The sequence below is a fragment of the Engraulis encrasicolus genome, chromosome 22 (assembly GCF_034702125.1).
Source record: "Engraulis encrasicolus isolate BLACKSEA-1 chromosome 22, IST_EnEncr_1.0, whole genome shotgun sequence".
Lineage (NCBI taxonomy): Eukaryota > Metazoa > Chordata > Actinopteri > Clupeiformes > Engraulidae > Engraulis > Engraulis encrasicolus.
This window is the reverse complement of record NC_085878.1, coordinates 49,931,661-49,958,765: the sequence shown is the minus strand read 5'-3', so window position 1 is coordinate 49,958,765 and position 27,105 is coordinate 49,931,661. Positions and strand designations below refer to the sequence as shown.

Genomic DNA, 27,105 nt, shown 5'->3' with positions numbered 1-27,105 from the left:
GCGGCACAAGCACAACCTGTGCCCTGTGCACGCATTACACATTTACATGGACAGGGCTCACTCTTTCAGGAAGACTGAGCAGCTGTTTGTGCACTTCGCTAACGCCTCCAAAGGGCTTGCGTTGCCTAAACAGAGGCTATCTAAATCAAAATCGTTCAGGCCATTGTATTGGCTTATGAGTCTAAGTGGCCTCCACCCCCTGCTCAGGTCAGGGTGCACTATACACGCACGGTTTCCACATCCTGGGCCCTCTTTAGGGGTGCTGCTTTTTAGGAGGTGTGTAGGGCGGCTGGCCGGTTCTACCGGCTTGATGTGACCGCTCTGCCTCTGTGACAGGGTTAGGGTTGTTCTGGGTACGTCCACGACTGGCCATTAGTGTGATGTGAGCGCCATCCATACAGGGGACCTTATGGAATGTCCTGCTCTTGTGGTCGGTCGAGGGCTGCCATCCGGGAATGATTAGGCTCCCATAGGGATGGTGAACAGAGTCTTGTGAAAAAGAACAATAGCACATGAATATGTCCCCGGTTCTTTGAGTGAGATGAGGGAGCAATCTCTCTACTACACCCTTCTAGCTTTATCCGAAGAGAGCGTGACTCGAAAGTGAGGGAATCAGGGAAAACGCCTGAGCAATGTAGTTTTGGCAAAGTGGGCGTCCCGCCCCATCGTAGCTTGCCCAATCAGGAGTGATGTTATAGTCTTCCAAGGGTGACAGACAAAGAGCGTCTCAAATAGAGATGGCTCCCTTATCTCACTCAAAGATTCATGTCGTTCTGTATTTTTGGTAGACCATGATGCCTCCATCTGGCAACACTGCTGCCAGGTAACCCTATTAACTTGAGCATTACGGACAGCACGATTTATTAAAGCAACACAGAACAGACACAAGGCAGGGCTCAATATTCAGAAGCCATTTCTTGGGAATTGCACATACTAGCCTGTGGATAAAGAGCTTTCATTTTGTCAAATTTAGCCCAAGAACCCTGAAAGGTCTGGATAAGACCTACTGTACTGTATATAAGGAATACACACCTCTACTGCAGTGTGTGCAAAGCAGACCAAGAGTTACAGGAAGCACCTTGCCTATGTGATTCTCAACCAGTATTCATTGTAGAGGTGGACTTGGTATGTCCTGTATCAAATGTTTATTCCATGCACAAAAAAGGAAATCAAGTTTTGAGGTAATACAATGTGATTTTGTGGTTAGATTCTGTTGTTCATACTTGAACCTTTGATGAAAATTACAGATCCCTGTATCACTTGGAAAGATGAGAATGTGTAAAATCAACAGCATATCAAATACTGTTCCCTACTGTAAATAACTCAAGAATAGACACAAGGCAAGGCTGAGTATTCACAAGCAATTTATTGGGAAAATGCACATACTAGATACATAGTGTGGATACAAGAGGCCTTCCGCACCCTGTGGGCCGGCGCCCTGGACACTAATGTTATTGCTTATTTGTCATGGCACCGAAACAAATGAACAAACAAACGAGTAAAACACACACAAAAAAAATAGAGGTTGGCCATGCAAGCTCACCACTATACATCTAGCTTATAGGCTGCGGAGCAACTGCACACAGGGCTACACCAAGTAGAGCGGCCCGGCATCGAGCAGCAAAACACGCTTACAAAATAAAAGAAACGAGTACAAACAATTTCTCTATTTTCGAATGCAGGAGTATGTCTCACACGGGTAGGAGCTCTGTCATGCAGGAAATAAGTTACCGGTAGTGGCGCCCATGTGGCACGTTCCAATGCTCATAGTGCTTTCCCCACTGCTATGACCACACATGGAAAAATACAACAAAAAATATAAAGGATGCATTCGCTGAATGCTGTGCAAATAATGTATCGACAACGTTCCCCCATTCCCTTACACACACACACACACACACCCCAAGAAAAGAAAAAAAAGACAGACAACCATTACCTATCTAGACTGGAAAGACTGTATACACAATGCGATGGTAATACTTCCTCCACTGAATGTCAGTGAAGAGGCAGCCAGCAAATGTTTCTTTCTTTCATAGCAAGTGCTGTGGCTCTGTGCGCGTTTGCTTTATTGTCCAAGCATGGTTCTTAATGCCTTGTTATACTGAAGTACTGAGTCAAAATATGCATCCCGCCAATTCTCACACAACTGAAATACTCTGACTTCTACCCCACAGAATACATAGACAATTGTCATCACACACGCGCACACAGTGAAAGGGACAGCATCAGCGATGGTGATGAAGCAATATTGATTCACCCTCTTCACTGAGGCCTGAATTCTGTGTACAATATAGTTCAGGTCAACAACAGGTGAGCTCTAACAGGTTGACACAACCCAAACGAGCAGCCTTGTCTGCTCTCCTTTTCACAATACACTCTGATTATGAGGTTAAGGGAGGAACATTCAACACACACACACAAAGCACAGATAGAGAGAGAGAGAGAGACGAGGAATGTGATGGACTGTCTAACTCAATCCTTTTATGTATTTCTCAGTGGGAATGTAAACAGTCCAAGAGACATGAAGGGAGCTGAGTGCATGAAGATGCAGTGTATGAAATGTAGGGAGGGAGGGAGGGAGGGGGGGAGAGAGAGAGAGAGAGAGAGAGAGAGAGAGAGAGAGAGAGAGAGAGAGAGAGAGAGAGAGAGAGAGAGAGAGAGAGAGAGAGAGAGAGAGAGAGAGAGAGAGAGAGACAGAGAGAGACAGAGAGAGAGAGAGAGAGAGATGAGGTACTGGTGTAAGGCTGAGTTGAAATGCAGCTGCGACAGAAATCTCACTGCTCGAGTTCTTCTTTCTTGACATGTCAAAGCAATGTGAAAGCTAGCTCTAATGCACATGTTGTAGCACCTCTCAACTGAAGGAAGGGGCAGACGTGCAAGATGAGCATGGAAGAAAAGTGAGTAGAGTTGCACTGTCAGCCAGGACTCAATTTCTACCCATATATTCTGGTGTAACAACATAGGGACTCTGACCCACCTACACCAAAGAGTCAGGGTCGGTTGGTGGGACAGAGTGCACCCACAATCCTAGTTGTGAGTCACTCCCATCGATGGGCAACCTGGATTTAGAAGGTACAATCCAGTGACATACATTCCAAATGACCAGATTTGACCTGTCTAATTAGGGTATTTGGACAGGTAAGAGACAAGGTAATTTGGAATATGTGGCACTAGATTTTAAGCTTCTGAAGTCGAGTTGTCCTTCACCGAGTGCACTGCACCCACTACCCCAGATGATGGTCACTCCATCACAGACCACCTATCTATCCAACAGTGTTTTTTTGATGCTTCACTAAGCCTCAAAAATGTCCCTTAAAGTCCCAGACAGCCACAGAGGCTGCTGACGTCCTAAACTGGTTCCCACCACCATTCAGAACTTCCCCAGGAGCTCGTAAAGCAGAAACAAACATACATTCAAGTCTGTGTATCAATAGAAAGTAGGCGTCAGACACAACTGGACACGCACACACACACACTTGGGGGGATAAGTCCTCAGGCAACACTGACTCCCATTGGGTGAATATACAGACACACACAAATGTGCGCGCGCATACACACTCCTAGAGTGTTTTTACGCGCGGATAAAGCAGGGACTGTTGCATGGTCAACCATTTCACTTTTGCTCCAACCTCAGTCAGAAAATGGCAGAAAAGCAATTCAGGGGACACACACAAACTCTTTTCATATGCCCGCTTTAACATACTATAACAGGACAAAGTGTGCACATGGGTTTACCGTTTTAAATACACTGAGCACATACAAATTCTTATGCACATATGCAATACACACAATATTTTCGCCTTCTCTTTCACACAGACACACACACACACACTATGAAAAGAAAGTCAGCCAATGTGCTGTGGCACCGACGATGTCCTTGAAAACCCCCCTCTCACTCTTCGGCCTCTTTCACCGTGTGTTTCTGTGAGGGTGAGGGTGTGTTACGTCAGTGTGATATATTACATAAAAATATAAACAAAACCAGGACAGACAACACAACCAGGATTAGGACAAGACAAAATTGCTTATTTGTCTTAGAGAGAAAAAAATCCTTTCTGTTTTTTTTGTGTAGTCTTTAGTTAGTCCAAGAATGAAAAGAAAAATCTCAGTCATTGCTTGTGTGCGTGTGCGTGTGGGCATGTGTGTTCATGTGCATGTGTGTGTTTGTTTGTGTGCATGTGTGTGTGTTTGTTTGTGTGCATATACATGTGAGTGTGTGAGAGAGTGATAAAGAGATTAGAGGGAAAGGCAGTAAGGTATGTGGTCTGCCATCAAGGTTATGGTAACATTTTTGGTTGCCACAGAAACTGTTACTGTGGGTGATGGATGGTGTTGTGTACAATGCAGTCGTCATGGTGACGGTTGGGACTCTAGATGGATTTGGAGGAGTCCTGTTTGCTGATGAGCACTTCCAGGAGGCGGAGCTTGGCCTTGATGCGCTTGTACTCCTTGTACTCATCCATCATGGGCAGCCGGTCCTCCTTCTGAGCGGTCCTGCAACACACAAACAAGACATGATTAAGTGTGCGTGTATATGTATGTGTGTGTGTGTGTGTGTGTGTGTGTGTGTGTGTCTGTGTACGTATGCGTGTATGTATGTGTGCGTGTGTGTGTGTGTACATGTGCGTGTGTTACTTGAAGTTATACCATTTGCCATTTTTAAGTTAGGGGCAAACCAGTCATTCATTTTGTAAACCAAAAAAAGGTTTTAAAAAAAAATCTATTTGACAGTGCATCAAACACTCATAAATTCAAAGTATACCTTTCGGAAAACCTGATGGAAGCATTTAGGATAATGTATTGAAAGATTTGATCATTTCTAATTGTGTGTGTGTGTATGTGTGTGTGCGTCCGTCCCTACCTGCCGTTCTGTTGGTAGAAGTCGTCCTCAAACTCCCTTATGGTTCTCCTCAGCTTCTTCTTCTCAGCCCGGGCCTTCCACAGCTGCTCCAAAAGCTCCGGCCTGAAACACACACACACATACACACACACAGGCTAATGAGATTATGACTGCAGCAGGTACATGACGAATACATGTGACCCAGAAACAGGTGTGGTGTACTAAGTCACATTATGATGACTGAAGCACTATATGCACGGCCGGCCTGACGTCACCCGGTGCAGGTTATTTGTTAGTACAGTACCACCACGCCACATTCAGAAGCTTCTTGGTATGGCCACAGAGCGGGGCTGTTGCACCACTGCTACCAGAGCCGTTAATAAAGACATATACAGTGCCCTCCATTATTATTGGCACCCCTGGTTGAGATGTGTTTTTTAGCTTCCAATTATTATTATTTTTCTCTAAATAATATGGGACCTTAATGGAAAAAAAGAGAAAAATCCAACCTTCAATACAAGTGCATTTATTCAGTGGGGAAAAAATCCCACATAAAGAAATAATTATTTGACATCAAATAATGTGTGTCACAATTATTAGCACCCCTGTTGTTAATATTTTGTACAACCCCCTTTTGCCAACAAAACAGCACCTAATCTTCTCCTATAATGTTTCACAAGATGGGAAAAGACAGAAAGAGGGATCTTCAGCCATTCCTCTTTGCAGAATCTCTCTAAATCATCCAGAGACCTGGGTCCTCTCCTCTGTACTCTCCTCTTCAGCTCACCCCACAGGTTCTCAATGGGGTTGAGGTCTGGGGACTGAGATGGCCATGGGAGGAGCTTGATTTTGTGTCTGGTTAACCATTTCTGTGTAGATTTGGCCATATGTTTAGGGTCATTGTCTTGCTGAAAGACCCAGTGACGACCCATCTTCAGCTTTTTGGCAGAGGGCAACAGATTTTGATTTAAAATGTCCTGGTATTTCAAAGCATTCATGATGCCATGCACCCTAACAAGCTTCCCAGGGCCTTTGGAAGCGAAACAGCCCCACAGCATCACTGACCCACCCCCATACTTCACAGTGGGTATGAGGTGCTTTTCAGCATGCGCATCTTTCGTGGCACGCCAGACCCACTTAGAGTGTTTGTTGCCAAAAAGCTCAATCTTGGTCTCATCTGACCAAAGCACACGGTCCCAGTTGAAGCCCCAATACCGCTGGGCGAACTCCAGACGTTTGCGTTTATGATTGTGGGTGAGGAAAGGTTTTCTCCGTGCATGCCTCCCAAACAGCTTGTTGGCGTGTAGACAGCGCCTGATGGTTGATTTGGAGACTTTGTGACCCCAGGATGCTACCATTTGTTGTAATTCTGTAACAGTGAGCTTTGGAGATATTTTGATTTCTCTTACCATCCTCCTCACTGTGCGTGGTGGCAAAATAAACTTGGGTCCTCGTCCAGGCTTGTTTACCACTGTTCCAGTTGTTTTGAACTTCTTAATTATTCCTCTCACAGTAGATATGGGCAGCTGCAGTTGAGTGGCAATCTTCTTGTAGCCTCTGCCTGACCTGTGAAGGTCGACGCACATCTGCCTCACTTGTATGCTGTGTTCCTTTGTCTTTCCCATGTTTAAGAGTGGATAAGAGAAATGGCCTCGGTGTCACGTCATATTTATACCCCAGGAAAACAGGAAGTGATGAATTACTAATTAAATGTTCCTACATACTCTGGTAAACTTTGTAAACTACTGTAGAAATGACAGAAATGCTTCAATTATATTTATTTCCTGGGAATTGTTAAGGGTGCCAATAATTGTGGAACAGGTGATTTAATGAAAAATAATTATTTTTTAGTCAGGGATTTTTTTTATTTTCCTACAATTCATTTGAGTTGAAGGCTACATTTTCCTAAAATTTTCAGTGTGACAGTATTCTTCTGCAATAAACACTGAATTTATTTTAAGGCTTTTAACACATCTCAACCAGGGGTGCCAATAATTATGGAGGGCACTGTATATATATATATGGCTCTGACTGCTACGTGGGAGGATGAAGGGACGTCTTCCTCCAGCCTAACAGGGGGAGCTGTGGCGCATACTGACATGGACTCTTGAGGGCTGCTGATTGGGTGGCCTACAAAAGGCTTCCCATCAGTATGGTCTAGAGATGGGATATACAGTATAGCTCTTTGACAGGATCCGGACCATAGTGGCTCGTTCCTTTCAAAGAGCCGTTCAAAAAACTGGCTCATTTCAACAGCTTTTAATTATTTATTCTGCGTTAAGAAGATAGCTATTTTGACGGCCTCTCAAGGTCATTTTGTCCAAACAAAAATTAATTGTAGTCCTTCTAAAGACCGTTTCTGCCACTCTCTGACACTTGTGTTTCTTTCCCCAAATTAAAGTACTCATACTGCATACTATGCTCAAACTGAGCAAGGCAAACTTAAAAGGCGTTAGCCAAGTGAAAGCGCTAGCCAAGTGTAAGCAACTGTGTTCATCACAAGAGCATGTGTGCATCCCAATATGTGACCTTGCCTCCTCCACTTGCCTCCTCCACTTGCTTCTCGTCATGATGACATCACTGACAACAGCATTATATTTCAATATCTTGCAAAAGCTCAATTGTAAAGTCTTTTTCTCATTTGCAATTGGGATGGTGAATGAAAAACAGTCCCTCAAAAGTTGTTGTGGTGAGGCTGACAGCTGGGAAACTTTATCGTTTTCTCCACGGAGGAGGGGCCAGGAGGTGGGACGAGGAGACAAGCGCAAGTGGAGGAGGCAAGGACACATATTGGGATGCACCCCATGTGTTATTCCATTCCATTACATGGCATTTCGACGCTTTTTAAACAGAGCGTCTTCCAATGGAGGACGTGTCATCTGGAGGGCTACTCACATGGAGGAGGCGTGGGAGCTGGATAGGCGCAAGTCGAGTGCCATCTTCCCGGAGCGCGTCTCGTCGCCAGGCACGTGCCTCAAGGGCTGCTGAGAAGGGGGCTGCGCTGCGGGGTCCAGAGCCACGATGACATCGCTGCTGTCACCGAGGGCGCGCACGTCGACGCCACTGGTCTTCTCTCCAGATATCACACGCTGCTGCTGCTGTTGTTGTTGTTTCTCCTCTGAGGATGAATCCTGCTCCTCTTCTTCCTCCTCTCCGCGATTCTCCTCTTCCTCCTCCGTGATCTCGTCACAGAAGTGTGCCGTCTCCCCCTCGATGATCGGCTGCAGGGTCATGTTACGCCTCTTACTAGTGGGAGACGCCTGGGAGAAAGGCAAACAGAAAGAGGGAAGAACAGTGCAGGAAAGAGAAAGGAGTTAGGAGTTGATCAGTCTGTCAGTCAGACAATGGCACTTCATAATGTGAGTAATATTCTAGTGCTTTGTCATTTCTTTTTCCAATCCTGCCATGCCATGTTTAAATGGTAACAATTAATGCATCCATCTTTTGAAGGAGGAAACCAAGCCACACCAGAGGTTTCGAGGTGCAGGTAGCGGCCGGGTGCAAAAGATCAATTTTCTAGAAGAAGATACCGCACACTCATGTCCATCGTGCTGCAATTTATTGACAAAACAACGTTTCGGCCCGTCTGGCCTTTCTCAAGTTTTCACACAAGCAAAGTGAAGACACCCCTTATAAATTGTCCTCTAGTTTGTGATTGGCTGACAGCAGCCGCTTAATCAGTTCCATGATTGGCTGAAAACATGATGTAATCAAGATGTGATGAGACTCCACCTTGTTTGGCAGGTGTCATGGAACTGTCAGAGAACCACTGCCAAAATGAATCCTCAAATCCAAACAACTATCTCCAGGACAACAATCTACATATGCCCCCACTGCAATAGAGACTGTGGATCAAGGATTGGCCTCAACCGCCATCTGACGACCCACAAATGACCAGACCCAACGTCAGGAGGACAATCATACTCGTTTTGAGTGATCGCTGATGATGATGGTGTGTGTGGTACTTACAATGATTGGTGTGATGCTAACACGGGTTATCATCTGCTTGATGAGTCTGTAGCGATCGTACAGTGGCTTCACTATCAAGCGCTCCTCACGGGTCACCTGCACACACACACACACACACACAGAAACGCATATTTATATCCAGTTCTGCTCAAGATGACAGTGTAAAAACAAGAGTAAACCTCAAAATAATTGGGAACATAAATACATGTATATACTAGCAAAACAATAATTTACAGGTTGGGCGGCGGATGTTTTGAGGGATGGTGGCTTACCGGCCGGCCATGGAGTCCCTCATAGTGGAGTAGATTTTTCTGCAACACCGTTTTCTCACCAGCAAGCTGCTCCTTGGTCATTTTCTGAATAACACACACAGTTGTTTTTTTTAGCATTGGTTACAATTGTTACAATAAATACAAACCACAGACACACACAACTCTATCAGCCCTTCATGTCGCTTGCACAAATGCACACGGACTCAACTCACTCTCATGATACAGACGCACACACACTAACACACAAAGGCACACATACGCACCTTGACGTCCTGGGGCCAGCCCTCCTCCTGTCTCTTGGTCTTGAGGCGCTGCTGGATGAGGTCCAGGGTGTTGTGGCGCGTGGGTCGGCTCTCCGTCACCTCCGAACCCTCGGAGGGTGCTGCAGGCGAGTCGAGGGAGGAGCCGAAGCTCTTGGGCAGAGTGTTGCTGCGCGGCCGAGCCTGCGGGGCCAGCTCCGACTCCACACGCTGCCTGGCGTCTAGAGACAACACAATAGGGCTGTAAATCATGATCCATATGTACCGATGCATCGATACTGCGGCCGACAATTAATACAAATCGTATTGTATTGCCGACAATTAATACAAATGGTATCCTATTGTGGAATTGCTGGCTCCTTCCCAATGCCCTAGCTGCTAATTGTGCAAAATAACAGAAGTGGAAAAGCAATTGGAAAAAAAATCTAATCGAATCGTATTGTATCGTGGAGCATTCTTAAGTATCGAAAATAATTGAATGGCTGCATTAAGAAATTGTTATCAAATAGTATCGTCAGTTATACTGTATGGTACAATGCAAGAGTCCTAGCAGTAGGGGCTACAAAAATAGCCCCTACTCTTGTGTAGTTTAAGCATTATGGGGCATTAGTTTAAGCAATTTGGGGCATTATTATACAAGACAACCGGGTACTTAAGTTGGGCACTATAGTACGATAATAGAGAAATGTAGCTCTATGCACATATCCTCAGAACAAAATGTCAAGAGGTGAGAAACAGATCATTGCCGTTTCGGTAACTCATTTACACACACTCACACAAACACACTCACATCCCGAAAGTTGAAACGCCATAACAGTGACTGTCAGCAATTTGGGACCGGCATGCGTGTGTACATATGTATACTTTGGTGTTTGGTGGCTAAACATTCCAATTAACATAACAGCAGTCCATGCCATTCATTCAGTAGTGCAGCGTATGTGTGCGTAGCAACCCACCCACACGCCCGCACACAAAGCTAGCCACGATCCAAAAGCAGAAAGCGGTGATGGAGCAGCTGTGGATGAGGCATTGGCTGGAACTACCCACACAAACGGCCCCATACGAACTCACAAGAGCGCCTGACTTACAGACAAACTACTGTACGGACTCCTGGGACGAGATCCAGCTTTGACACCACGCGTTTGCATGTCTGTACAGCCTACACAGACGGCTGTCTCTCCCTCGTTTTGTATGTGTGTTTATGTATTTGTTTACGGTATGCATTTAGCCATCAATCATTAAAGAGCATGTGAGAAGGGACAGTTTAAGAGAAATACGGAAGAGTGAGGCCGAGGAGGAAACGGAGAACAAAGGGGAAAATGAACAGCGAGTTAAAAGAGAGAGATAGAAGCGAAAGAGTAGGAATCTCTGAGTGCGCAAAGTAAAGTAGGAATCTGGTCGGGCAGAGAAAGAAAGTGTGTGTGCGTGTGAGTGTGCTGCGATTACTTACAAGCAAGCAGTGGTGGTGTACTTACTGAGGTGGGGTCCCTGCCTATGGGCGTAGGGGGGGTGGTGGTGGCGTGAGGGGGGGTGGTGCAGTAGGTGTGTACTGAGGGAGGAGAAGGAGGAACAGGAGGCCATCGCGGAGGAGCAGGAGGAGGAGGAGGAGGAGGGGGAGGGAGCGGCCATGGATGCGCCCCCTCCTGACGCCTGCAGGCGCCTGTGATAGAGGTGCAGGGCCTGGTGCCTGAACAGCTGCCGTCCTGTGGTGGGGGGGTCGCGATCAATCGACGGGTCCGTGTCAAGGGTCAAGGGTCATTTGGAGAGAAAGAGAGACTGATTGGCTGATTGGAGCTTTTTTTGATTGGAGCTGATTGGAGTGTTCACGTAACGTGGACATGGGAGCACGGTGATGACACAGGATGGGAACGGAACCCAAAAAACAAAACAACGCAAAACCAACTGACTGAGCGGGCGGGTGGGTGGGGGTGGTGATGGTGGAAGAGGATACGGTGTTGGGGCGGAACACATGCACTGATGACTGGGGGGCGCAAGGAAGACGCAAGGGCGGCCAGTCTTGTCTGCTTGGCGCAGGCCGAGATGGCGACTCTCACAAACACACATGTACGTACGCATGAACAATCACGCACAAACACACACGCACGCACATGCACACACACTTACACAAATGGTGTTTATCCTTCGGTCCACCCCACCCAAATCCCATCTATTTGTTAGCGTGTGTGTGTGTGCGTGTGTGCTCACCTTTGATTTGCTTGCGGATTTTGGTGAGGTCTGTCATCCACTTGAGGACCTTTGGGTTAGCTGCCTTATCCCCGTGAGAGGGCTGCAAAGAGAAGGAAGATACAGAAGATGTATAAACTGAGCCAGGGGCCGTCTCTGACCACATTGCAGGGAATCATGAATTGGCATTATTAGCATGCCGTTATGTCCACAAATACCATTATTAATACACCCTCTCAGCGCTGTGTGTGTGTGTGTGTGTGTGTGTGTGTGTGTGTGTGTGTGTGTGTGTGTGTGTGTGTGTGTGTGTGTGTGTGTGTGTGTGTGTGTGTGTGTGTGTGTGTGTGTGTGTGTCTGCGCGCGCGCGTGTGTGTGTGTGTGTGTGTGTGTGTGTGTGTGTGTGTGTGTGTGTGTGTGTGTGTGTGTGTGTGTGTGCCTGACTACCTTGTAGTTCTTCTCTTTTTCAAACTGCTCCTCAAATTGTCGTATCTTCTTCTTGAGGTTCTGCAGTTTCTTGGTGAGTTGGTGGGCCACCGCGTCCCCTTTGGCACTCTCTTTGGAGCTCAACGAGGCACGCCGCTGCCTAAACACGCACACACACATACACACAAGAGAGAGTGTGAGACAGACAGACAAACACACACACACTCCATGTCCCACTTGACTATGAAGTGGGAATAGTTTTATACATATTCTACAATGATGGGACTTAAATAGCTGTGATTGTTTTGTTTTGGGTCTCTAGTATACAAAATTTGCCAATGATGAGGTCTATATGGTTTCATGACACCAAATAAAATTTGATCGTAAAAGAAAGAAGATGCAGTGTGTGTGTGTGTGTGTGTGTGTGTGTGTGTGTGTGTGTGTGTGTGTGTGTGTGTGTGTGTGTGTGTGTGTGTGTGTGTGTGCTGACCTCCCAGCTGATAGCGCTTTGGTGGGTGATGTGTTCTCGGGGTCCTGCTGGAAGAACCTCTGACTATGACTGCCAAAATCCAGGAAGCGCCTTGCCAGAAGGGGCTGGGCATCATCCTCCAGTGGGAGGGGCAACATGCGACTGGCCAATGGGGAGAGCTGCGCCTCTCCACCCTCACTGTCCCCCTGCCACACCTTACTGGCTGGCACAGGGTCTAGAGAGAGAGAGAGAGGGAAAACCATTAGGTGAATGTGAAATAAACATACAAATTAAACAAAAAAATGAAACAAGAACAATAAACAGCTCTGTCTTGAATGGTTTATTTGAGTTTTCAATAACTAATTTCACATTTTAGACATTTTCCACTATTGCTTAAAGACAAACTTAACATCCAAATATTCAATAACTGAAGTATCTGAAAAGATGAGCAAACAAACAAACAAACACATAGAAAAACACCCGAGCATATGCATAGTGTGCCACGAGAGTGAGTACACCCATCACAATATTGCAGATCTTAAAATTATAGCTGTTCACTATTATTGCCAGTGATTTGAACATTGTATATCGAGTTATTTTGGGTGAACAATACATTTGCAATACAATTGCAGCTGTACATTAAAATAACAAAGGCAGACAATGGTTGTGCAGTGGACGAAGTTGGAAGAATCAGAAGAAGAAACAGAAGTCAGCGCAACCAGCAGAAGACAGCTACACTGTCTGACAAAGGCAAAATGCAGTACATATTTTGCATGTCAAAACTGAGATTAGACTAAAAATGGTCTTTATAATAACTCCAGTATCTTGTGGACAAGCCTTGTGGTCCAAATGGGAGCTGTTTTAGGAACATTGCTGTGCTATCAAATTTTCAGTAACTACAATATCTAGTACTTTGAATGCATTTTTTCTCAGTGTTGGCATAGTTACTGCACTTTGCCTTTGTAGTGCAGTATAGAAAGCTATTGAAGAGAGAGAAGGGAGAGTCAGGGAGTGTGGGTGGGAGTGGAGACTGGAGGGCAGAGAAAAGTGGTCAAATACAGCACATAAGGGGGTGGTAGACGACTGCAAGGGAAGGGATGAAAGGAGAGATGAGATGAGAGGAAAAAAACACAAGGGCCCTTGAGTGGGCCCCTGCCTGCCTGTCTTCAGTCTGAACAGCTGCAAGATGCCTAAATAGATTGTCTAGTATGCATAACCTTTATAGTCAGAATAGTGTAAATATATATTTACATTTTATTCTTTACGTTGGTGGATTCACAGGACGTGAATATAGCATGAAATCGTTACAAAAGACCATAACAACGAATAATGTTGAATTTTGCTTTGTCTAATGTATTGCATTGTATTGCAACTACATTGCACTGTCATTTCACTGCAATAGCCTACACGTTTGGTTGTATGTGACAAATAAATGAGTCTTACAAAATGGTCAAATGTATAATGCAGCTCAAGAGGAAACTGATTAACCCTTTTCACTGGGCAGATGTCTGCAATGAATGTTTAACATTCGGCGACTAAATACATCAATGGGGTAGCCTGATAAACCAGACTAAATGTGGATGTCTAATTTAGTCTGGCCTCGATGCATAATACATCCGAAGATTGTTGATGAGAACAACCTTCCCTCAAAACCCTGCCCGCTTTGATTCAAAACACATATTTGCGTTGTAATTGGTTTGCCAGATTCATGGCATTCTGGCTTCATTGAATCATTATGCGAGGCCAGACCCACCGGTAGACAAAACATTTTGCCGTCCAGCGGGTGGCGCTGGTTCACCAGGCTATCAATGGGGTGGTTTGGGGAGCACTGCACTGGTCTAAGTTGTAGTTGTGGACTCTGCTGCATTCTGTTGGTACTCACCGTTCCCTTGATGCTGCAGGTGCATACATGTGAAATCTATGAGGGGGGCAGGGCCTGGACGACAGGCTGAACCGGCCAATGGACATGGAGGATTGAGATGACAAGGGCAGGGGGGAGGGGGACGGTGGGGGGAGGGGGGGAGGGGGAGAGAGAGAGAGAGAGAGAGAGAGAGAGAGAGAGAGAGAGAGAGAGAGAGAGAGAGAGAGAGAAGGAAGAAATACAAAGAACGAAAAAGAGGGCGGAAGGGAGGGAGGGATGGAAGACACAGATCCCACAAAAGATGGTAGTGAGGTCATGCATCAACAACACACGGTCTCGCTCTCTCACACACGCACACACAGACGTGTTTGTGTGTGTGTGTGTGTGTGTGTGTGTGTGTGTGTGTGTGTGTGTGTGTGTGTGTGTGTGTGTGTGTGTGTGTGTGTGTGTGTGTGTGTGTGTGTGTGTGTGTGTGTGTGTGTGTGTGTGTGTGTGTGTGCTACAGCCCATGGCGGTTTGTCCTAGATGATTTAGCGATTGACATTATGCAGTGTCATCAGTTAGCCAGTAATACATCACCTAGAAACTGATAGCTTATCAATACTGACACAGGAAATCAGGTGACCTGCTTACTGTATCCACGTGAGACAACGGATAACAGCACACACACAAACACACACAACCACACCCACACCCTTCCTTCGCACGCACGCACGCATGCACCCCTGCATGCACGCAAACACATACACACACACACACACCACCCTGACTCAAAATACAAAACACAGCCTTCCTTCAGTGAAACACAGACACATTGATCACTCTTGCAGAGACAGACAATCACACACAGACACAGCAGAGGGAAGATGAAGATGAAAGAAAGAGAATATGGAAGAGCGCAAGAAAGAGGGGAATAAATGAGTGGTGTAAAGACATGCAATATGAAGACATGGAGGGAGAGGAAGAGAGAGAAATACAGGGGGGAAAAGAGACAGGCGGGCAGAGAGAATGTTACCTTCCCACTCTCCATTGGGGAAGATGTTTCTTAGCTGCATGCCCTCTCTGTCAGGCTCTGTGTTGGCGTTCAGCTCATCATCCTATGGAAGAGGGGAGAGAGAAACAAGGAAGGTTTTTTGTTGTTGTAGAAAAACACACAATAGCAATGCCTACTCATAGACAGTTCAGTGTCATTCTGTGTGTCTTGGATTTAGATCATACTGACGAAAAAGATGTCTAACTGTGGGGGTCAGAAATTTAAATTTAAAAGACAGGGTGATAAGGTCAGTAGGAAAGGGAAAGAAAGAAAGAAAGAAAGAAAGAAAGAAAGAAAGAAAGAAAGAAAGAAAGAAAGAAAGAAAGACGTCCTCAATATGACGCTATATGTGCATGTGCCATGTTGTTACTTACACAGCTGATGACATCTGTCAGTTCCATCTCCTCACAGGACTGGAAGTTTTCTTGTCTGAAGCAGAAAAGAAGACAACATCATGTTAAATAAATCATATTCACAGACACTGCTTTCCTTCCTGAAAAAGGTTATTGTATGTGTGTATGTTTTTGTATGGTTTCATGGGGTTTGAAAAATAAATGGTCATTGACATACACGCACCACATACACATACTCTTGGAACAACCTGAATGCGTTTCCTTCAAAGAGTAAATTGCCTGCTTCATAATTCAGCTTTTTACAGTACCAACACACTAGAAATATTTCTAAAGGTGTGTGTGTGTGTGTGTGTGTGTGTGTGTGTGTGTGTGTGTGTGTGTGTGTGTGTGTGTGTGTGTGTGTGTGTGTGTGTGTGTGTGTGTGTGTGTGTGTGTGGTCTAACCTGGCTGTATTGATATTGTTCTCTGTGTCCACCAGACTTTCTGAGTCCAGTTCCATTCCAGAACCTTCCAGAGTACCACTGGGGGACACACAACCTTCCGAGGCCTGAAATAAACACAAGCATACACAAACAAAGAGAGAACAAGGGCAGAATGTACAGTCATGAATTGACATCTTGATTTACACACAGCATTACATAGCGATGGAAACCAACACACGCACACACACGCAGCTAAATCGGCAGCAATAGGCTTGGTGTGTGTGTGTGTGTGTGTGTGTGTGTGTGTGTGTGTGTGTGTGTGTGTGTGTGTGTGTGTGTGTGTGTGTGTGTGTGTGTGTTTTAATGCGAGTATGATTTACTACTAAGACAGCTCAACGCCAGGCATTAATAAAACCTAAACCATCATGGCACGTGAGGGTCTTTATAGGTGGATGGATCTGTTAGTGCAGGTGCCGCTGTCATTCTCAGCTGTCAAACAGAACAAATTGACCCGATTAAAGAGCACCAGCACATGGATAAAATTAGATGCTTTTGCTGGCAGGCAGACACTTGCAGACAGACAGGGCTGTATTGGCTGAAATGTGCGAGAGAGAGAGAGAGAGAGAGAGAGAGAGAGAGAGAGAGAGAGAGAGAGAGAGAGAGAGAGAGAGAGAGAGAGAGAGAGAGAGAGAGAGAGAGAGAGAGAGAGAGAACATGTGTGAGTGAAAGAGGGGAAGAGAGAGTGTGTCGCCCGCAGGGCTTCTGATTTCTTTCCAGATTTTGAGCCATGTGCTTGACAGACACGTGCAGCACAGGTCAATGTCCAGCACATCCTCTGTGCCTGAGTGCGTGTGAGTATGTTTATGTGCAAGTATACCCTCTCCGCTAGTCTGTTGCTGTGTGCGTTTCAGTGCACCTCTTCTGCCTGAATATAAATGCACGCATGTGTGTGCATTTGTATGCCTGCTGTACTTTGTCTCTTTGTACTCTCAGACTGTAGGACACAGCAAACAAACTCGTTATTTGTCAGTGTTTGTGTACATTCTGACTGCCATTGTGTATGAGATAAATGTGTCAGATTGTGTATGAAACTGTGTGTGCGTAAGGGTGATTTATCTACTGTGTCCTTTGGCCTATATTACTCCTCCCCTCCCCCTTCAGGCTCAGGTTCAGGCTCTAGCTCTGTGTAATGTACAGCATTAAGTGATGAGAATGTGTGTAGTACTGACCGGCTCCTGGTTGTCCTGCATCTCTGCTTGCTCCAGGGCGTTGGAGGAAGACGATGGCTCCTCGCCCTCAGAGTGATCACATTCATCGTCCTTCACATCAGGGTCCCTTACACACTGGCACTGACTACATAGACACACAGACATGCACACACAATGTGGATCAGACTTCCAAATATGTTCATGTGTATACGTACAAAAATGATAATCACATCATTGTGAAGTAGGTGGTCATTAAAAGTCATTTAATTGTCAAAGAATAATCGCATTTTCAGACATGTTGTTGTTTTGTCACCACCGCAAACTGACGTGCAAAGTCTACGATGAGACTTGTAACGGTCACTTAATTGATAGCAGCCTTTGAGAGTGAAGACAAAGAAATACCCAAATACTTGTGTGTGATTGTAAGTCGTTTTGGTTAAAATTGAAAGAAAAATGTCTGCACACTTAAATCCCCTTTGTGTTCTTTTTAATGATAGGCCAAGGTTTCGGTCTACTGACCTTCCTCAGGGCTCAGTTACCTTAAGTCGTTTTGGTTAAAAAGTGTCTGCCAAATGCAATGTAATGCAATGTAATGTAATGTAATGATTCGCATTGTCCGCAGCAACTGGATCAGAATGTATATCAGTTTGAAAACAGGTGATGGTGACAAAACAAAAAAATGATGCTTTAAATTACAATTGCAATTTGAAAATAACCTGAATTTAAATGAACACCTACTTCAAGTGTTAAAGCAAAATATTTACACGGACATGCCCTGAAAAAGGTCTTTGAAACCAAACGCTTGGCAAAGAAAAAACAGGAAAGGAGTCAAGGGTGCGGACATGCTTTGATATTCACGTTTTTTTTCATGTCTGGCACCTTTTCACGAGTGTAATGTTGCTCAATTAAACTAATTAACACCTGCTTAACAAAGTCTGTTTGTTTTTATTATTCACACAGTACTGTACACACTCACCTTTGTGGTGTCTGGCCGGTCTTCAGCTCAAGAAAGTGCTGCTCCACCGCTGCCCGAATCGTCCTTTGTATGATACTAAACACACAAACACACACAGACATGCGTACAAATTAGGCGGACAGTCATGCACATTTATTGTTTGAAGCACTGAGTAAAAATGCATAACATACACAAACACAAGAAACATGTCCATATGAATTAAACTTCACACAATGACATTTCTTTCTTACTCTCTGTGACTTAAAGACACCCCCCACCCCCTTTCAGGCCACAGACACTCATAGACAAGTAGACAAATTAAAAGTAGGAAAAGGAAAAGACAGAGTGAGAGAAAGAGAAGGAGAGTGAGAAAACGAAAGATAATTTGTGTGCACGCACTTGTGTACATGCAAGAGAGTGCGTGTGTGAAAAGACTGAACTTTGAGGACTTTCCAGTTGATGCTAGCAACAGGATTTCACTTCCACAGGTTGGTGCAACTGTGTGCGACCATGCGTTAATGTGCTTGCGTACGTGTCTCTGTGTGTATAATTTTAGTTTGCTGGCAAAGGGATATAGACCCCCCACCCCACCAACAACCAGGTCGGCCCATGTAGGGATATGTAGGCTCACTCTGTGTGTGTGTGTGTGTGTGTGTGTGTGTGTGTGTGTGTGTGTGTGTGTGTGTGTGTGTGTGTGTGTGTGTGTGTGTGTGTGTGTGTGTGTGTGTGTGTGTGTGTGTGTGTGTGCAAAGGGGAAATACTTACTCTGCTGATCCAGGCAGTATACTGATGGAGGAGATATGGGAACTGCGAAAAAAGCAGAGAGAAGGAGATATTCAGAGAAAGCATGTGCGTGTGTGTGTGTGTCAAAATCTGTTTCTCTTAGTTCTTGCTTGGTCACTCAACAATTTTCTGTGCTAGAACATTCCGCAGCTTAGATAAGATGCTTAGTGTGACTCACACTTCCTCTTCCTGCAATAAAGGCACCACACAGGGCTCTGTACCAATGTGGTAAAAGTGACGATTTCTGAGAAAATCCCTGCTGCCCATCATCAGAAAATGTTTATAACCAGGCTTTGGCCGCCTTATTGTGAATCTGCATATCACTTCATGGCAGGGGGAAGTGCAATCCGATGAGGACTGGATAGAATAAAGCTAGCATCGAGGAGACCCTGGCAATGCTATGCAATGGAATGACCACTAAAACTACAATATGCCACTAAAACTGCACTACCTCTGTGTTTTCAAGCCTTTTTATTAATTCATTCATTTACATTCATTTAGACAGCAACACTTTTATTTTTAAAAAACAATTCTAACATATCTCCCACATGATTTTAACTCTCTGGTCCTGTGTTTGTATGTCGTATGTTGATACGCGTTGTATGTGTGATGTGACTGATACACATGTATTTCCCCACTGTAGGGCATACTTGCTATACTTAAGCACATCTGACTATTTCTTCATTCTACTTCGGTATAGTTTAGTTTTGCCTGAATTACACTTCAAAATGGCACAAGAATCCTGCATGCGTCTTTCAACTGTCTTCTTGGCTTCCTACAAAGTTACAAAGTGTGTGCAAGATGTGCATGTATCTCTCGTTTGCCAAGTTTATTTTGGTGTATTCCTGTGCATAGGTGTGTTTTGGAGTCGCTCCCCCAAGTGAGAGGTGATCTCCATCACATGGTGTGGGTGCTGCCCCCCTTCTGTATAGGTCGACCTCTGCTGTAATCAGATTGATTACACAACTCAAGACACCTCCTCCACACACACACACACACACACACACACACACACACACACACACACACACACACACACACACACACACACACACACACACACACACACACACACACACACACACACACACACACACACACACACACACACACACACACACACACACACACACACACACACCCATACATACGACTGGGGGTGTGTTGGAAAAAGGTGTCAATCCGAAAGGGAACAGCCGTCCTCATTTCGAGGACCCCACACTGACTGGCCCCAATTACATCATCGCCTTTCAGCACAAGTGCTAACATCGGCTACTGGAACTTGACACACACACACACACACACACACACACACACACACACACACACACACACACACACGCACACACACACACACACACACACACACACACACACACACACACACACACACACACACACACACACACCAAAGATTCTGGGTCATGTGATTCAGGACAGGGGCGTCTTGACAGGTTGCTTAGTGTGTTTGTGTAGTCTAAGGGTGTCTGATAATAATGATTCAGCAGGAACGAAGAAAAAAAAAATAAGCAAAGCAGGAATGTCCCATTACATAACTGACCTCGTACACACAGTGTGAGTGATTAGAAGGGGGCCCTACAGTGCGGGCAACAGGTGTTAGGGGGACTTAACATATCCCACTAAGAATGTCCCCCACCCCAACCCGCACCATGACACATACACACAACATGTAAACATTTCAAAATGTCAAAGCCTCCACACTCTGAAGTGGTTACAGTGGGTATGTATGTGTATGCACGCACACGCGTCTGCAACTTGCACCCCCTGCCGTACTACGCGGCACTAGGGGAACGAACTGAGGCGCTGGCTGGAGAGAGGCGAGAGAGAGGAGGAGAGAAGAGAGAAAGCTCTGTGAGAGATAGGCAAAGATCTGTGAGAGATAGGCAAGAGAGAACTGTAGAGAGGAGGTGTTTGCTGTAGCCCTCAGTCTAGCACAGCTCAATGCAAACCAGCCAAGGTATTCTGGAAGCCTCTGCCTCACCACAGAACTGGCTAAACCAGGACAACAGCAGGCAATGCCCAACTTAAGTAGAACGCCCTGGTGTATGCACACATGCATTCACCCATTCACAAACAGCATTATTGTCCAACCACTTCCAAAGACAGACCTGGAACCTGTCCCAAGAACTGAGGTTGGGGAAAGGAATCTAGAGCATTAGTTCAGATCTGATATAGGGAAGTCTAAATGTAAATGAAAAGTAGTAAAAAAAACACTGTAAAAAAGCCACACACACACACACTTGCATCTCAACGCTCTCTTTACTGATATCCTTTGGGTTTTTTTGTAAATAAAGCAGGTATTATTTCAAATGTACTGTACAACTCTATGTGGGTCTGTCCGCCACAAGAAAATATATAGTGAGGGGACACCCGATGTGATGCCCACTGCTACTCATGAGCCAGTGGTCTTGACAGGACCACCACATCGGGTTTCCCCTTACTATGTACGTATCATCTCTTGTGGCAGGGCCAAAAGCAGTCTAATTTTGGTCCCACGCCCTTTGATAGCCTATGTACCCAGCTATAGCAATAGGTTTTCTGCACGGCTCTTCATGCCCCTGCATCAGGTTTAGTTTATTGATTTATTGATTGATTTATTCCACTAAAATCTAGGATGATTAGGATGATTTTATCCAGAAAAGGTCTTAAAATGCCTCCACCCCTACTAACAAGATTGTGGCCCCTGAGCCCTGGTCCTACCACCCACACCAAGGCTAAGCTCCGACAAACCATACTGTATCAAACAAACATATCCAGGTAAGAGATGTGTATGCAGGCAACTTACAATCGGATAACCCCAAAGACCCCAGCTTTGAAGTTGGAGAGCCATCAAGCCATAAAACAGAAGCAGTGATAATACAGTCCCTCTGTCACTGGTGTGTGTGTGTGCGTGTGCATGAATGTGCACGTGTGTGTGTGTGTGTGTGTGTGTGTGTGTGTGTGTGTGTGTGTGTGTGTGTGTGTGTGTGTGTGTGTGTGTGCGAGCGTGCGAGCGTGCATTCACTATCACATGAACCCTGGACCATTGACACTTTCTTGATAGCCTCCACAGCTGGTGCGGGAATGTGAAAATGTGGATACAAATTTGAAAGCACTTTGAGTCAACTGTAGAGTTGTGATATTGTGCTAATATAAAGACATTTTTGATTGGCCTGATTTATTTGTGATTTTGGCCAACCATGCAAGCTGTCCTACTAAAAGACAGCACAATGTGCTACTGTAGCATCCCTCAGGTTTTAGGGTTAGGGTTCTGTTAACAGCGCTTGGTAGGATGCTCAGCGAGGCAGCCTACCTTGGCAGCCTTGCCTACCTTGGCAGCCTTGCCTACCTTGGCAGAACACAAACGGGAGATGAGGTGCGTAGGTCATGACCCCAAACACTAATCCCTCCCTCTTTGCTCCCGTTACTAGCTGCCTCACCTGACCTGACCAACTGCTCACTTGCTCGCTAGCTGGCAGGCAAGCTCATAGACACACCAACAAGCGCTCTGAACCCTCTTCAGACACACACCAACCACCATTCCGAACCCCCTCACGCCGGCACACGCACACACACCAACCACCGCTCCGAAACCCCCCATAGACAGGCGGGACGTTAGACAGACAGACGCAACACCCAGGCTGGTTGAACCATAGACACTGGATACTATCACGAGTGAATAGAAAGTAAAGCCAAAGTGCATTAACATAATGACCTGGACACTTCAGGCCATGGACGCCACACACACACACACACACGCACGCACACACTCACACACACACTCACACACAAAGGGCTTCCTTTCCAAGCTCTCCCACTTGACTCAGCAGTAATGCACTAACGCTGGAGTGGAAAGAGATTAATTACACATCCAATCTATTTCTCCATCACACACACCTTACAAGTGGTAAGGGCAATGGCGGCAGCTAAAATTGAATGAGGAGAGAGTCAGCCATACAAAGACAAAGAGCAACAGCAACAGAAAGAGAGAGAGAGAGAGAGAGAGAGAGAGAGAGAGAGAGAGAGAGAGAGAGAGAGAGAGAGAGAGAGAGAGAGAGAGAGAGAGAAAGCTTTACATAAGAGAGGGGGGGGGGGCAGAAAATAACAGCTGTTTGATTATATCTGTATCCCAAGCACAGGATAAAAATCAACACCAACGGATTGACTGACAGGAAAGCACACATTGACTTGGCACTCAGGGAACAACACATGTTACAGACCCTGACATACAGTGCCACTTAAATGCCAGAGGCATCATTTCATATAGCTCTCACACAGAAATCCAACCAAAGTCACAGTCACACTTGCCCGAGGACCAATTCTGCCTGGTCTTGCAAAATCCCAGACGTCACCCTGTCACGTGTTGTAGACTACACTTTAAAACAGAGTTTTTACACTTCACACTATATACAAACATTTCAACTCTTTTCAGTCTTCACTTCAGACTCTTCCTATCAGGCTCTGTCAAACACATCCTAGCTTGCCACACACACGCACATGAACACACACACGCGCACACACGCACACTCACACACACACACACACACAGCCTGTGGCGTGCATACCTATGGAGAAGGATGTCACAGGCCATGCTGGCTGCTGCTGCTGCTGCTGCTGCTATTGATGCTGCTGCTGAGGGTAGTGTGCTGCAGTCTCTTCACTGCTGTGCCTCGCTGTTGCGTCGCTCGCTTTAGAAGACGCCGTGGCTGCTGATGCTCTTCCAGGCCAAGTGGATATGCCCTTGGTGTGTGTGTGTGTGCACACGTGTGACTGAAGGTCTGTGTGTGTGCGTGTGTGTGTGTGCGGTCAGATAAAAGTCTTTTTGGAGACGCCGTGGCTACTTGCTGCTGCTGCTATTCCTCCAGACCAAGTGAATGTGCCTCTTTGAGCGCGACTGAAAGTCCGAATGTATGTGCGTGCGCAGGCAGCAAAAAAAACCCGCTAGTTATCCCGACTGGGCACTCTGTGGCGACAACGTCTGTATGAGCAGGTCGAAGAATGGACCAGCAGGGCTCGCAGAGTGCATTCTGTGAAATCCTCTCCCAAAAAAAGACGTTCTTCTGTATGAGAGTGTCTGACTTTGAGACTGCCTGAATGCGTGTGTGTGTGTGTGTGAGTGAATCTGAGGTGTGTGTGTGTGCGAGCTCAGCGAAGCTCTGCAGTGAACTGCAGCAAACTGCTGCGGTAAACATCCAACTCGGCTCTAATACAGCCCTGCCTGGCACCAGCCCACCAGGCCAGCTCGGCACCAATCACAGCAGCCAAGGGGCGGGGACAGAGCGTCTGCTAGCAAACCAGAAAACATAGAGATACAAAATTGTCCAATCAGGACATCGGGAGAACCATACACATTCAGGGAGGGAAGAAGGAGGTGCAAACTTTCCCCCACCTGTCAATGGGACTTTACATAACCCCCCTGCCATGACACAGACACACACATACAGACTCTCACAAACACAAATGAACCGGCAACTTGCTTGTAAATGTCAATCACAATAATAGCCGCAAAAGGACAAAGCTGTCGTCTGTGACACTCATCGCGTCTGTAGCACACACAAATCCAGAAATGTTATGCACAGAGATGACTCATTGATTGCTGCTTCCAAGATGAATGACACATTTTCACTGATAAGTCTTCACCAATATCCACCATGAACCTAAACTGACACATTAACAAAGACACAAGCAACGTCTGTAGGCTACCTATTGTCTTCCTCCTGGAATCGCTGTTGATGTGCTTCTTTCAGTAATGGATATATAACGAGATGAGAACACACACACACACACACACACACACACACACACACACACACACACACAATCTCAGCTGCCCGTATCCCCCCCTCTTTTCCTCTCTTCCAGTTAAATCTTATCACCCAGTAGTACACACTGAAACATGCACACAGACACAATAATCACAACAGCGATAAGACAACACCGAGCCTCTGCTTGGAAACAACGCACTATGTTGAATTCGGACCTGGTTAAATTCCATGTGCGTCTGTGTGACACAGTGTGTGTGTGCGCATGTGTGTGTGTGTGTGTGTGTGTGTGTGTGTGTGTGTGTGTGTGTGTGTGTGTGTAAGGTTGTAGGCACAGGTGGCTCAGAGTGTACAGACAGGGGCTCTTGAGATGACCCATCTGAGCGGCAGGGTTGGGGGGTTGTCAGGTGATTCCAACACCACCCACCCACACACACACACACTCACACGCACAGGATAGGGGGTGTTGACACCGACAGGTGTTGACACAGATAACCATGTTAGAAATCTAAATAGTCAGTGGGCCGGGCCTCTTGCAGCAACAGCAACAGCAGCAGCAGCAGCAGCAGCAGTAGCAACAGCAGCAGCAGAAGCAGCAGGGTCAGCAACGACTACCAGGAATGCTGAGCTCCAAACACACCACTTACACAGGCAATGATTGAAAAAAAGGCTTCATGACTGTGCAGTGGACTGCTGAGTAACATTTCTCGAGAAAGAAGTCCTTCACTGTGACTCTTCCATTGTGTATTTGTAGAGTGTACTAATATGTACGAACATTCTGTGTGCTTTGCGCTGGACGTCGGGCGAGTTTTGGGGACAGGGTGTCTGTTTCTCTACCCAACAGAAGAAGCTCTATCCATGTCTGGCTCTGGGAATTATATAACGGATAATGCGAGTCAGAAGGGGCCAGAGCTGACCTCAATGTTTCTGTGTGTGCGCGCCCAATATTAAGCATCTGCCATTTTGTAACATTTCTACCCAACTCATCTACGCTACCAAGCTGACCCAACTTAATGGTTTGAAGAATAAAAAACACATTCAAGTAGTAATATTTTAGTATAATGATGAATATTTGAAAAATACTCCCAAATGAAATTAAAAATATTATAGAGGTGTATACATGTGTGTACGTGTGTGTGTGTGTACGTGTGTGTGTACGTGTGTGTGTGTGTGTGTGTGTGTGTGTGTGTGTGTGTGTGTGTGTGTGTGTGTGTGTGTGTGTGTGTGTGACACCACTGACCAATCAGAGATTAGTATCTTGTATCATGGACAACTACTAATGCAGAAAGCCACCCAGTCAGATCGAACAAAGAGCAAGTTGCATCTGCTAACACAAAATTACAGGTGGGTCTGAATATGTCTTCAGCAGTGCCTCACTGCATGCCCTCCCAAACCTGTCCTTCATTCCTGCTCTAACTACACACACACACACACACACGGAAGTTTATTCCTGAGGCCAACAAATACTTTCCATGACGGGTAAAGGAGAATAGGATAGGGGCTAGGTCTTATATTTAGCCTACCCCCACCCCCTACCGGCCGGGATAGTCTGGAGTCCAGAATTAATAGGACATCAATAACATGATTAATTACACCCCCTCGCCCCCTCACACCCAAACTACCCTTTCCTCACATTGTGTGTGTGTGTGTGTGTGTGTGTGTGTGTGTGTGTGTGTGTGTGTGTGTGTGTGTGTGTGTGTGTGTGTGTGTGTGTGTGTGTGTGTGTGTGTGTGTGTGTGTGTGTGTGTCTCCAAGGGACAAAATGAGCAGTGTGGACCGCTTGTGCCATTCTCACACTGCCGCACGTGTCAGGATTATTGCTGTGCATGCAGGTTGATGTGTGTGGACACCCAAAAACAATTTGGGATCATTGCATGAATCTATGCCCACATATCACCCACCCAAACCCTGATGTCCTTCTGTGACCCAACTCCTCCCCAGCCCCCCACCATCTCATATTTAGAAGAGAGGAGAAAGCAACAGACAGACGGCTTCCTGTGGTTGTCGCCAGTAGGGTCATCAAAGTTGGGGGTGGGCGTTAAGTGGGTCACATATCAGGGTCAGACTTTTTTTCTTTTTTTTGGGACTAAGGATTTTATCCAGGTCTCCTGGAACTTCACATCAGTCCACAGCCCTCATAGACCTCAATGTTAAAAATCCTGAAAAGTGTGTGGAACGTGATGGTGAAAACAAAACAAAAATGTATACAATTCTAATCAAGGCAAAATGAGTGAGTTTCTGTCCGACAATCAAGACTGTAGATATATTGCAATACTCTAAATCAGTGTTTCCCAACCTTTTTCGTCTCATG

The 27,105-nt window shown here is 45.8% G+C and overlaps 1 protein-coding gene across 3 annotated transcripts in view; it reads right to left on the bottom strand.

Annotated features, from left to right (window-relative positions):
• Positions 1–1,347: 1,347 nt before the first annotated feature.
• fam13b (family with sequence similarity 13 member B) overlaps positions 1,348–27,105 on the bottom strand; it is a 56,430-nt gene continuing 30,672 nt past the window's right edge. Inside the window, exons 8-24 of one of the 3 annotated variants that reach the window (XM_063188583.1) lie at positions 19,015–19,056; positions 18,271–18,345; positions 17,316–17,439; positions 16,108–16,211; positions 15,686–15,740; positions 15,294–15,375; positions 14,300–14,365; positions 12,439–12,652; positions 11,970–12,108; positions 11,547–11,628; positions 10,817–11,044; positions 9,345–9,562; positions 9,082–9,165; positions 8,810–8,905; positions 7,736–8,100; positions 4,862–4,963; positions 1,348–4,494 (exon numbers count right to left, since the gene is read on the bottom strand). In XM_063188583.1, the coding sequence (XP_063044653.1) occupies positions 4,371–4,494; positions 4,862–4,963; positions 7,736–8,100; positions 8,810–8,905; positions 9,082–9,165; positions 9,345–9,562; positions 10,817–11,044; positions 11,547–11,628; positions 11,970–12,108; positions 12,439–12,652; positions 14,300–14,365; positions 15,294–15,375; positions 15,686–15,740; positions 16,108–16,211; positions 17,316–17,439; positions 18,271–18,345; positions 19,015–19,056 (2,200 nt within the window). In that variant the 3' untranslated portion in view covers positions 1,348–4,370. The remainder of the gene's footprint in view (positions 4,495–4,861; positions 4,964–7,735; positions 8,101–8,809; positions 8,906–9,081; positions 9,166–9,344; positions 9,563–10,816; positions 11,045–11,546; positions 11,629–11,969; positions 12,109–12,438; positions 12,653–14,299; positions 14,366–15,293; positions 15,376–15,685; positions 15,741–16,107; positions 16,212–17,315; positions 17,440–18,270; positions 18,346–19,014; positions 19,057–27,105) is intronic. The other 2 variants (XM_063188585.1, XM_063188586.1) reach the window with 2 other exon arrangements.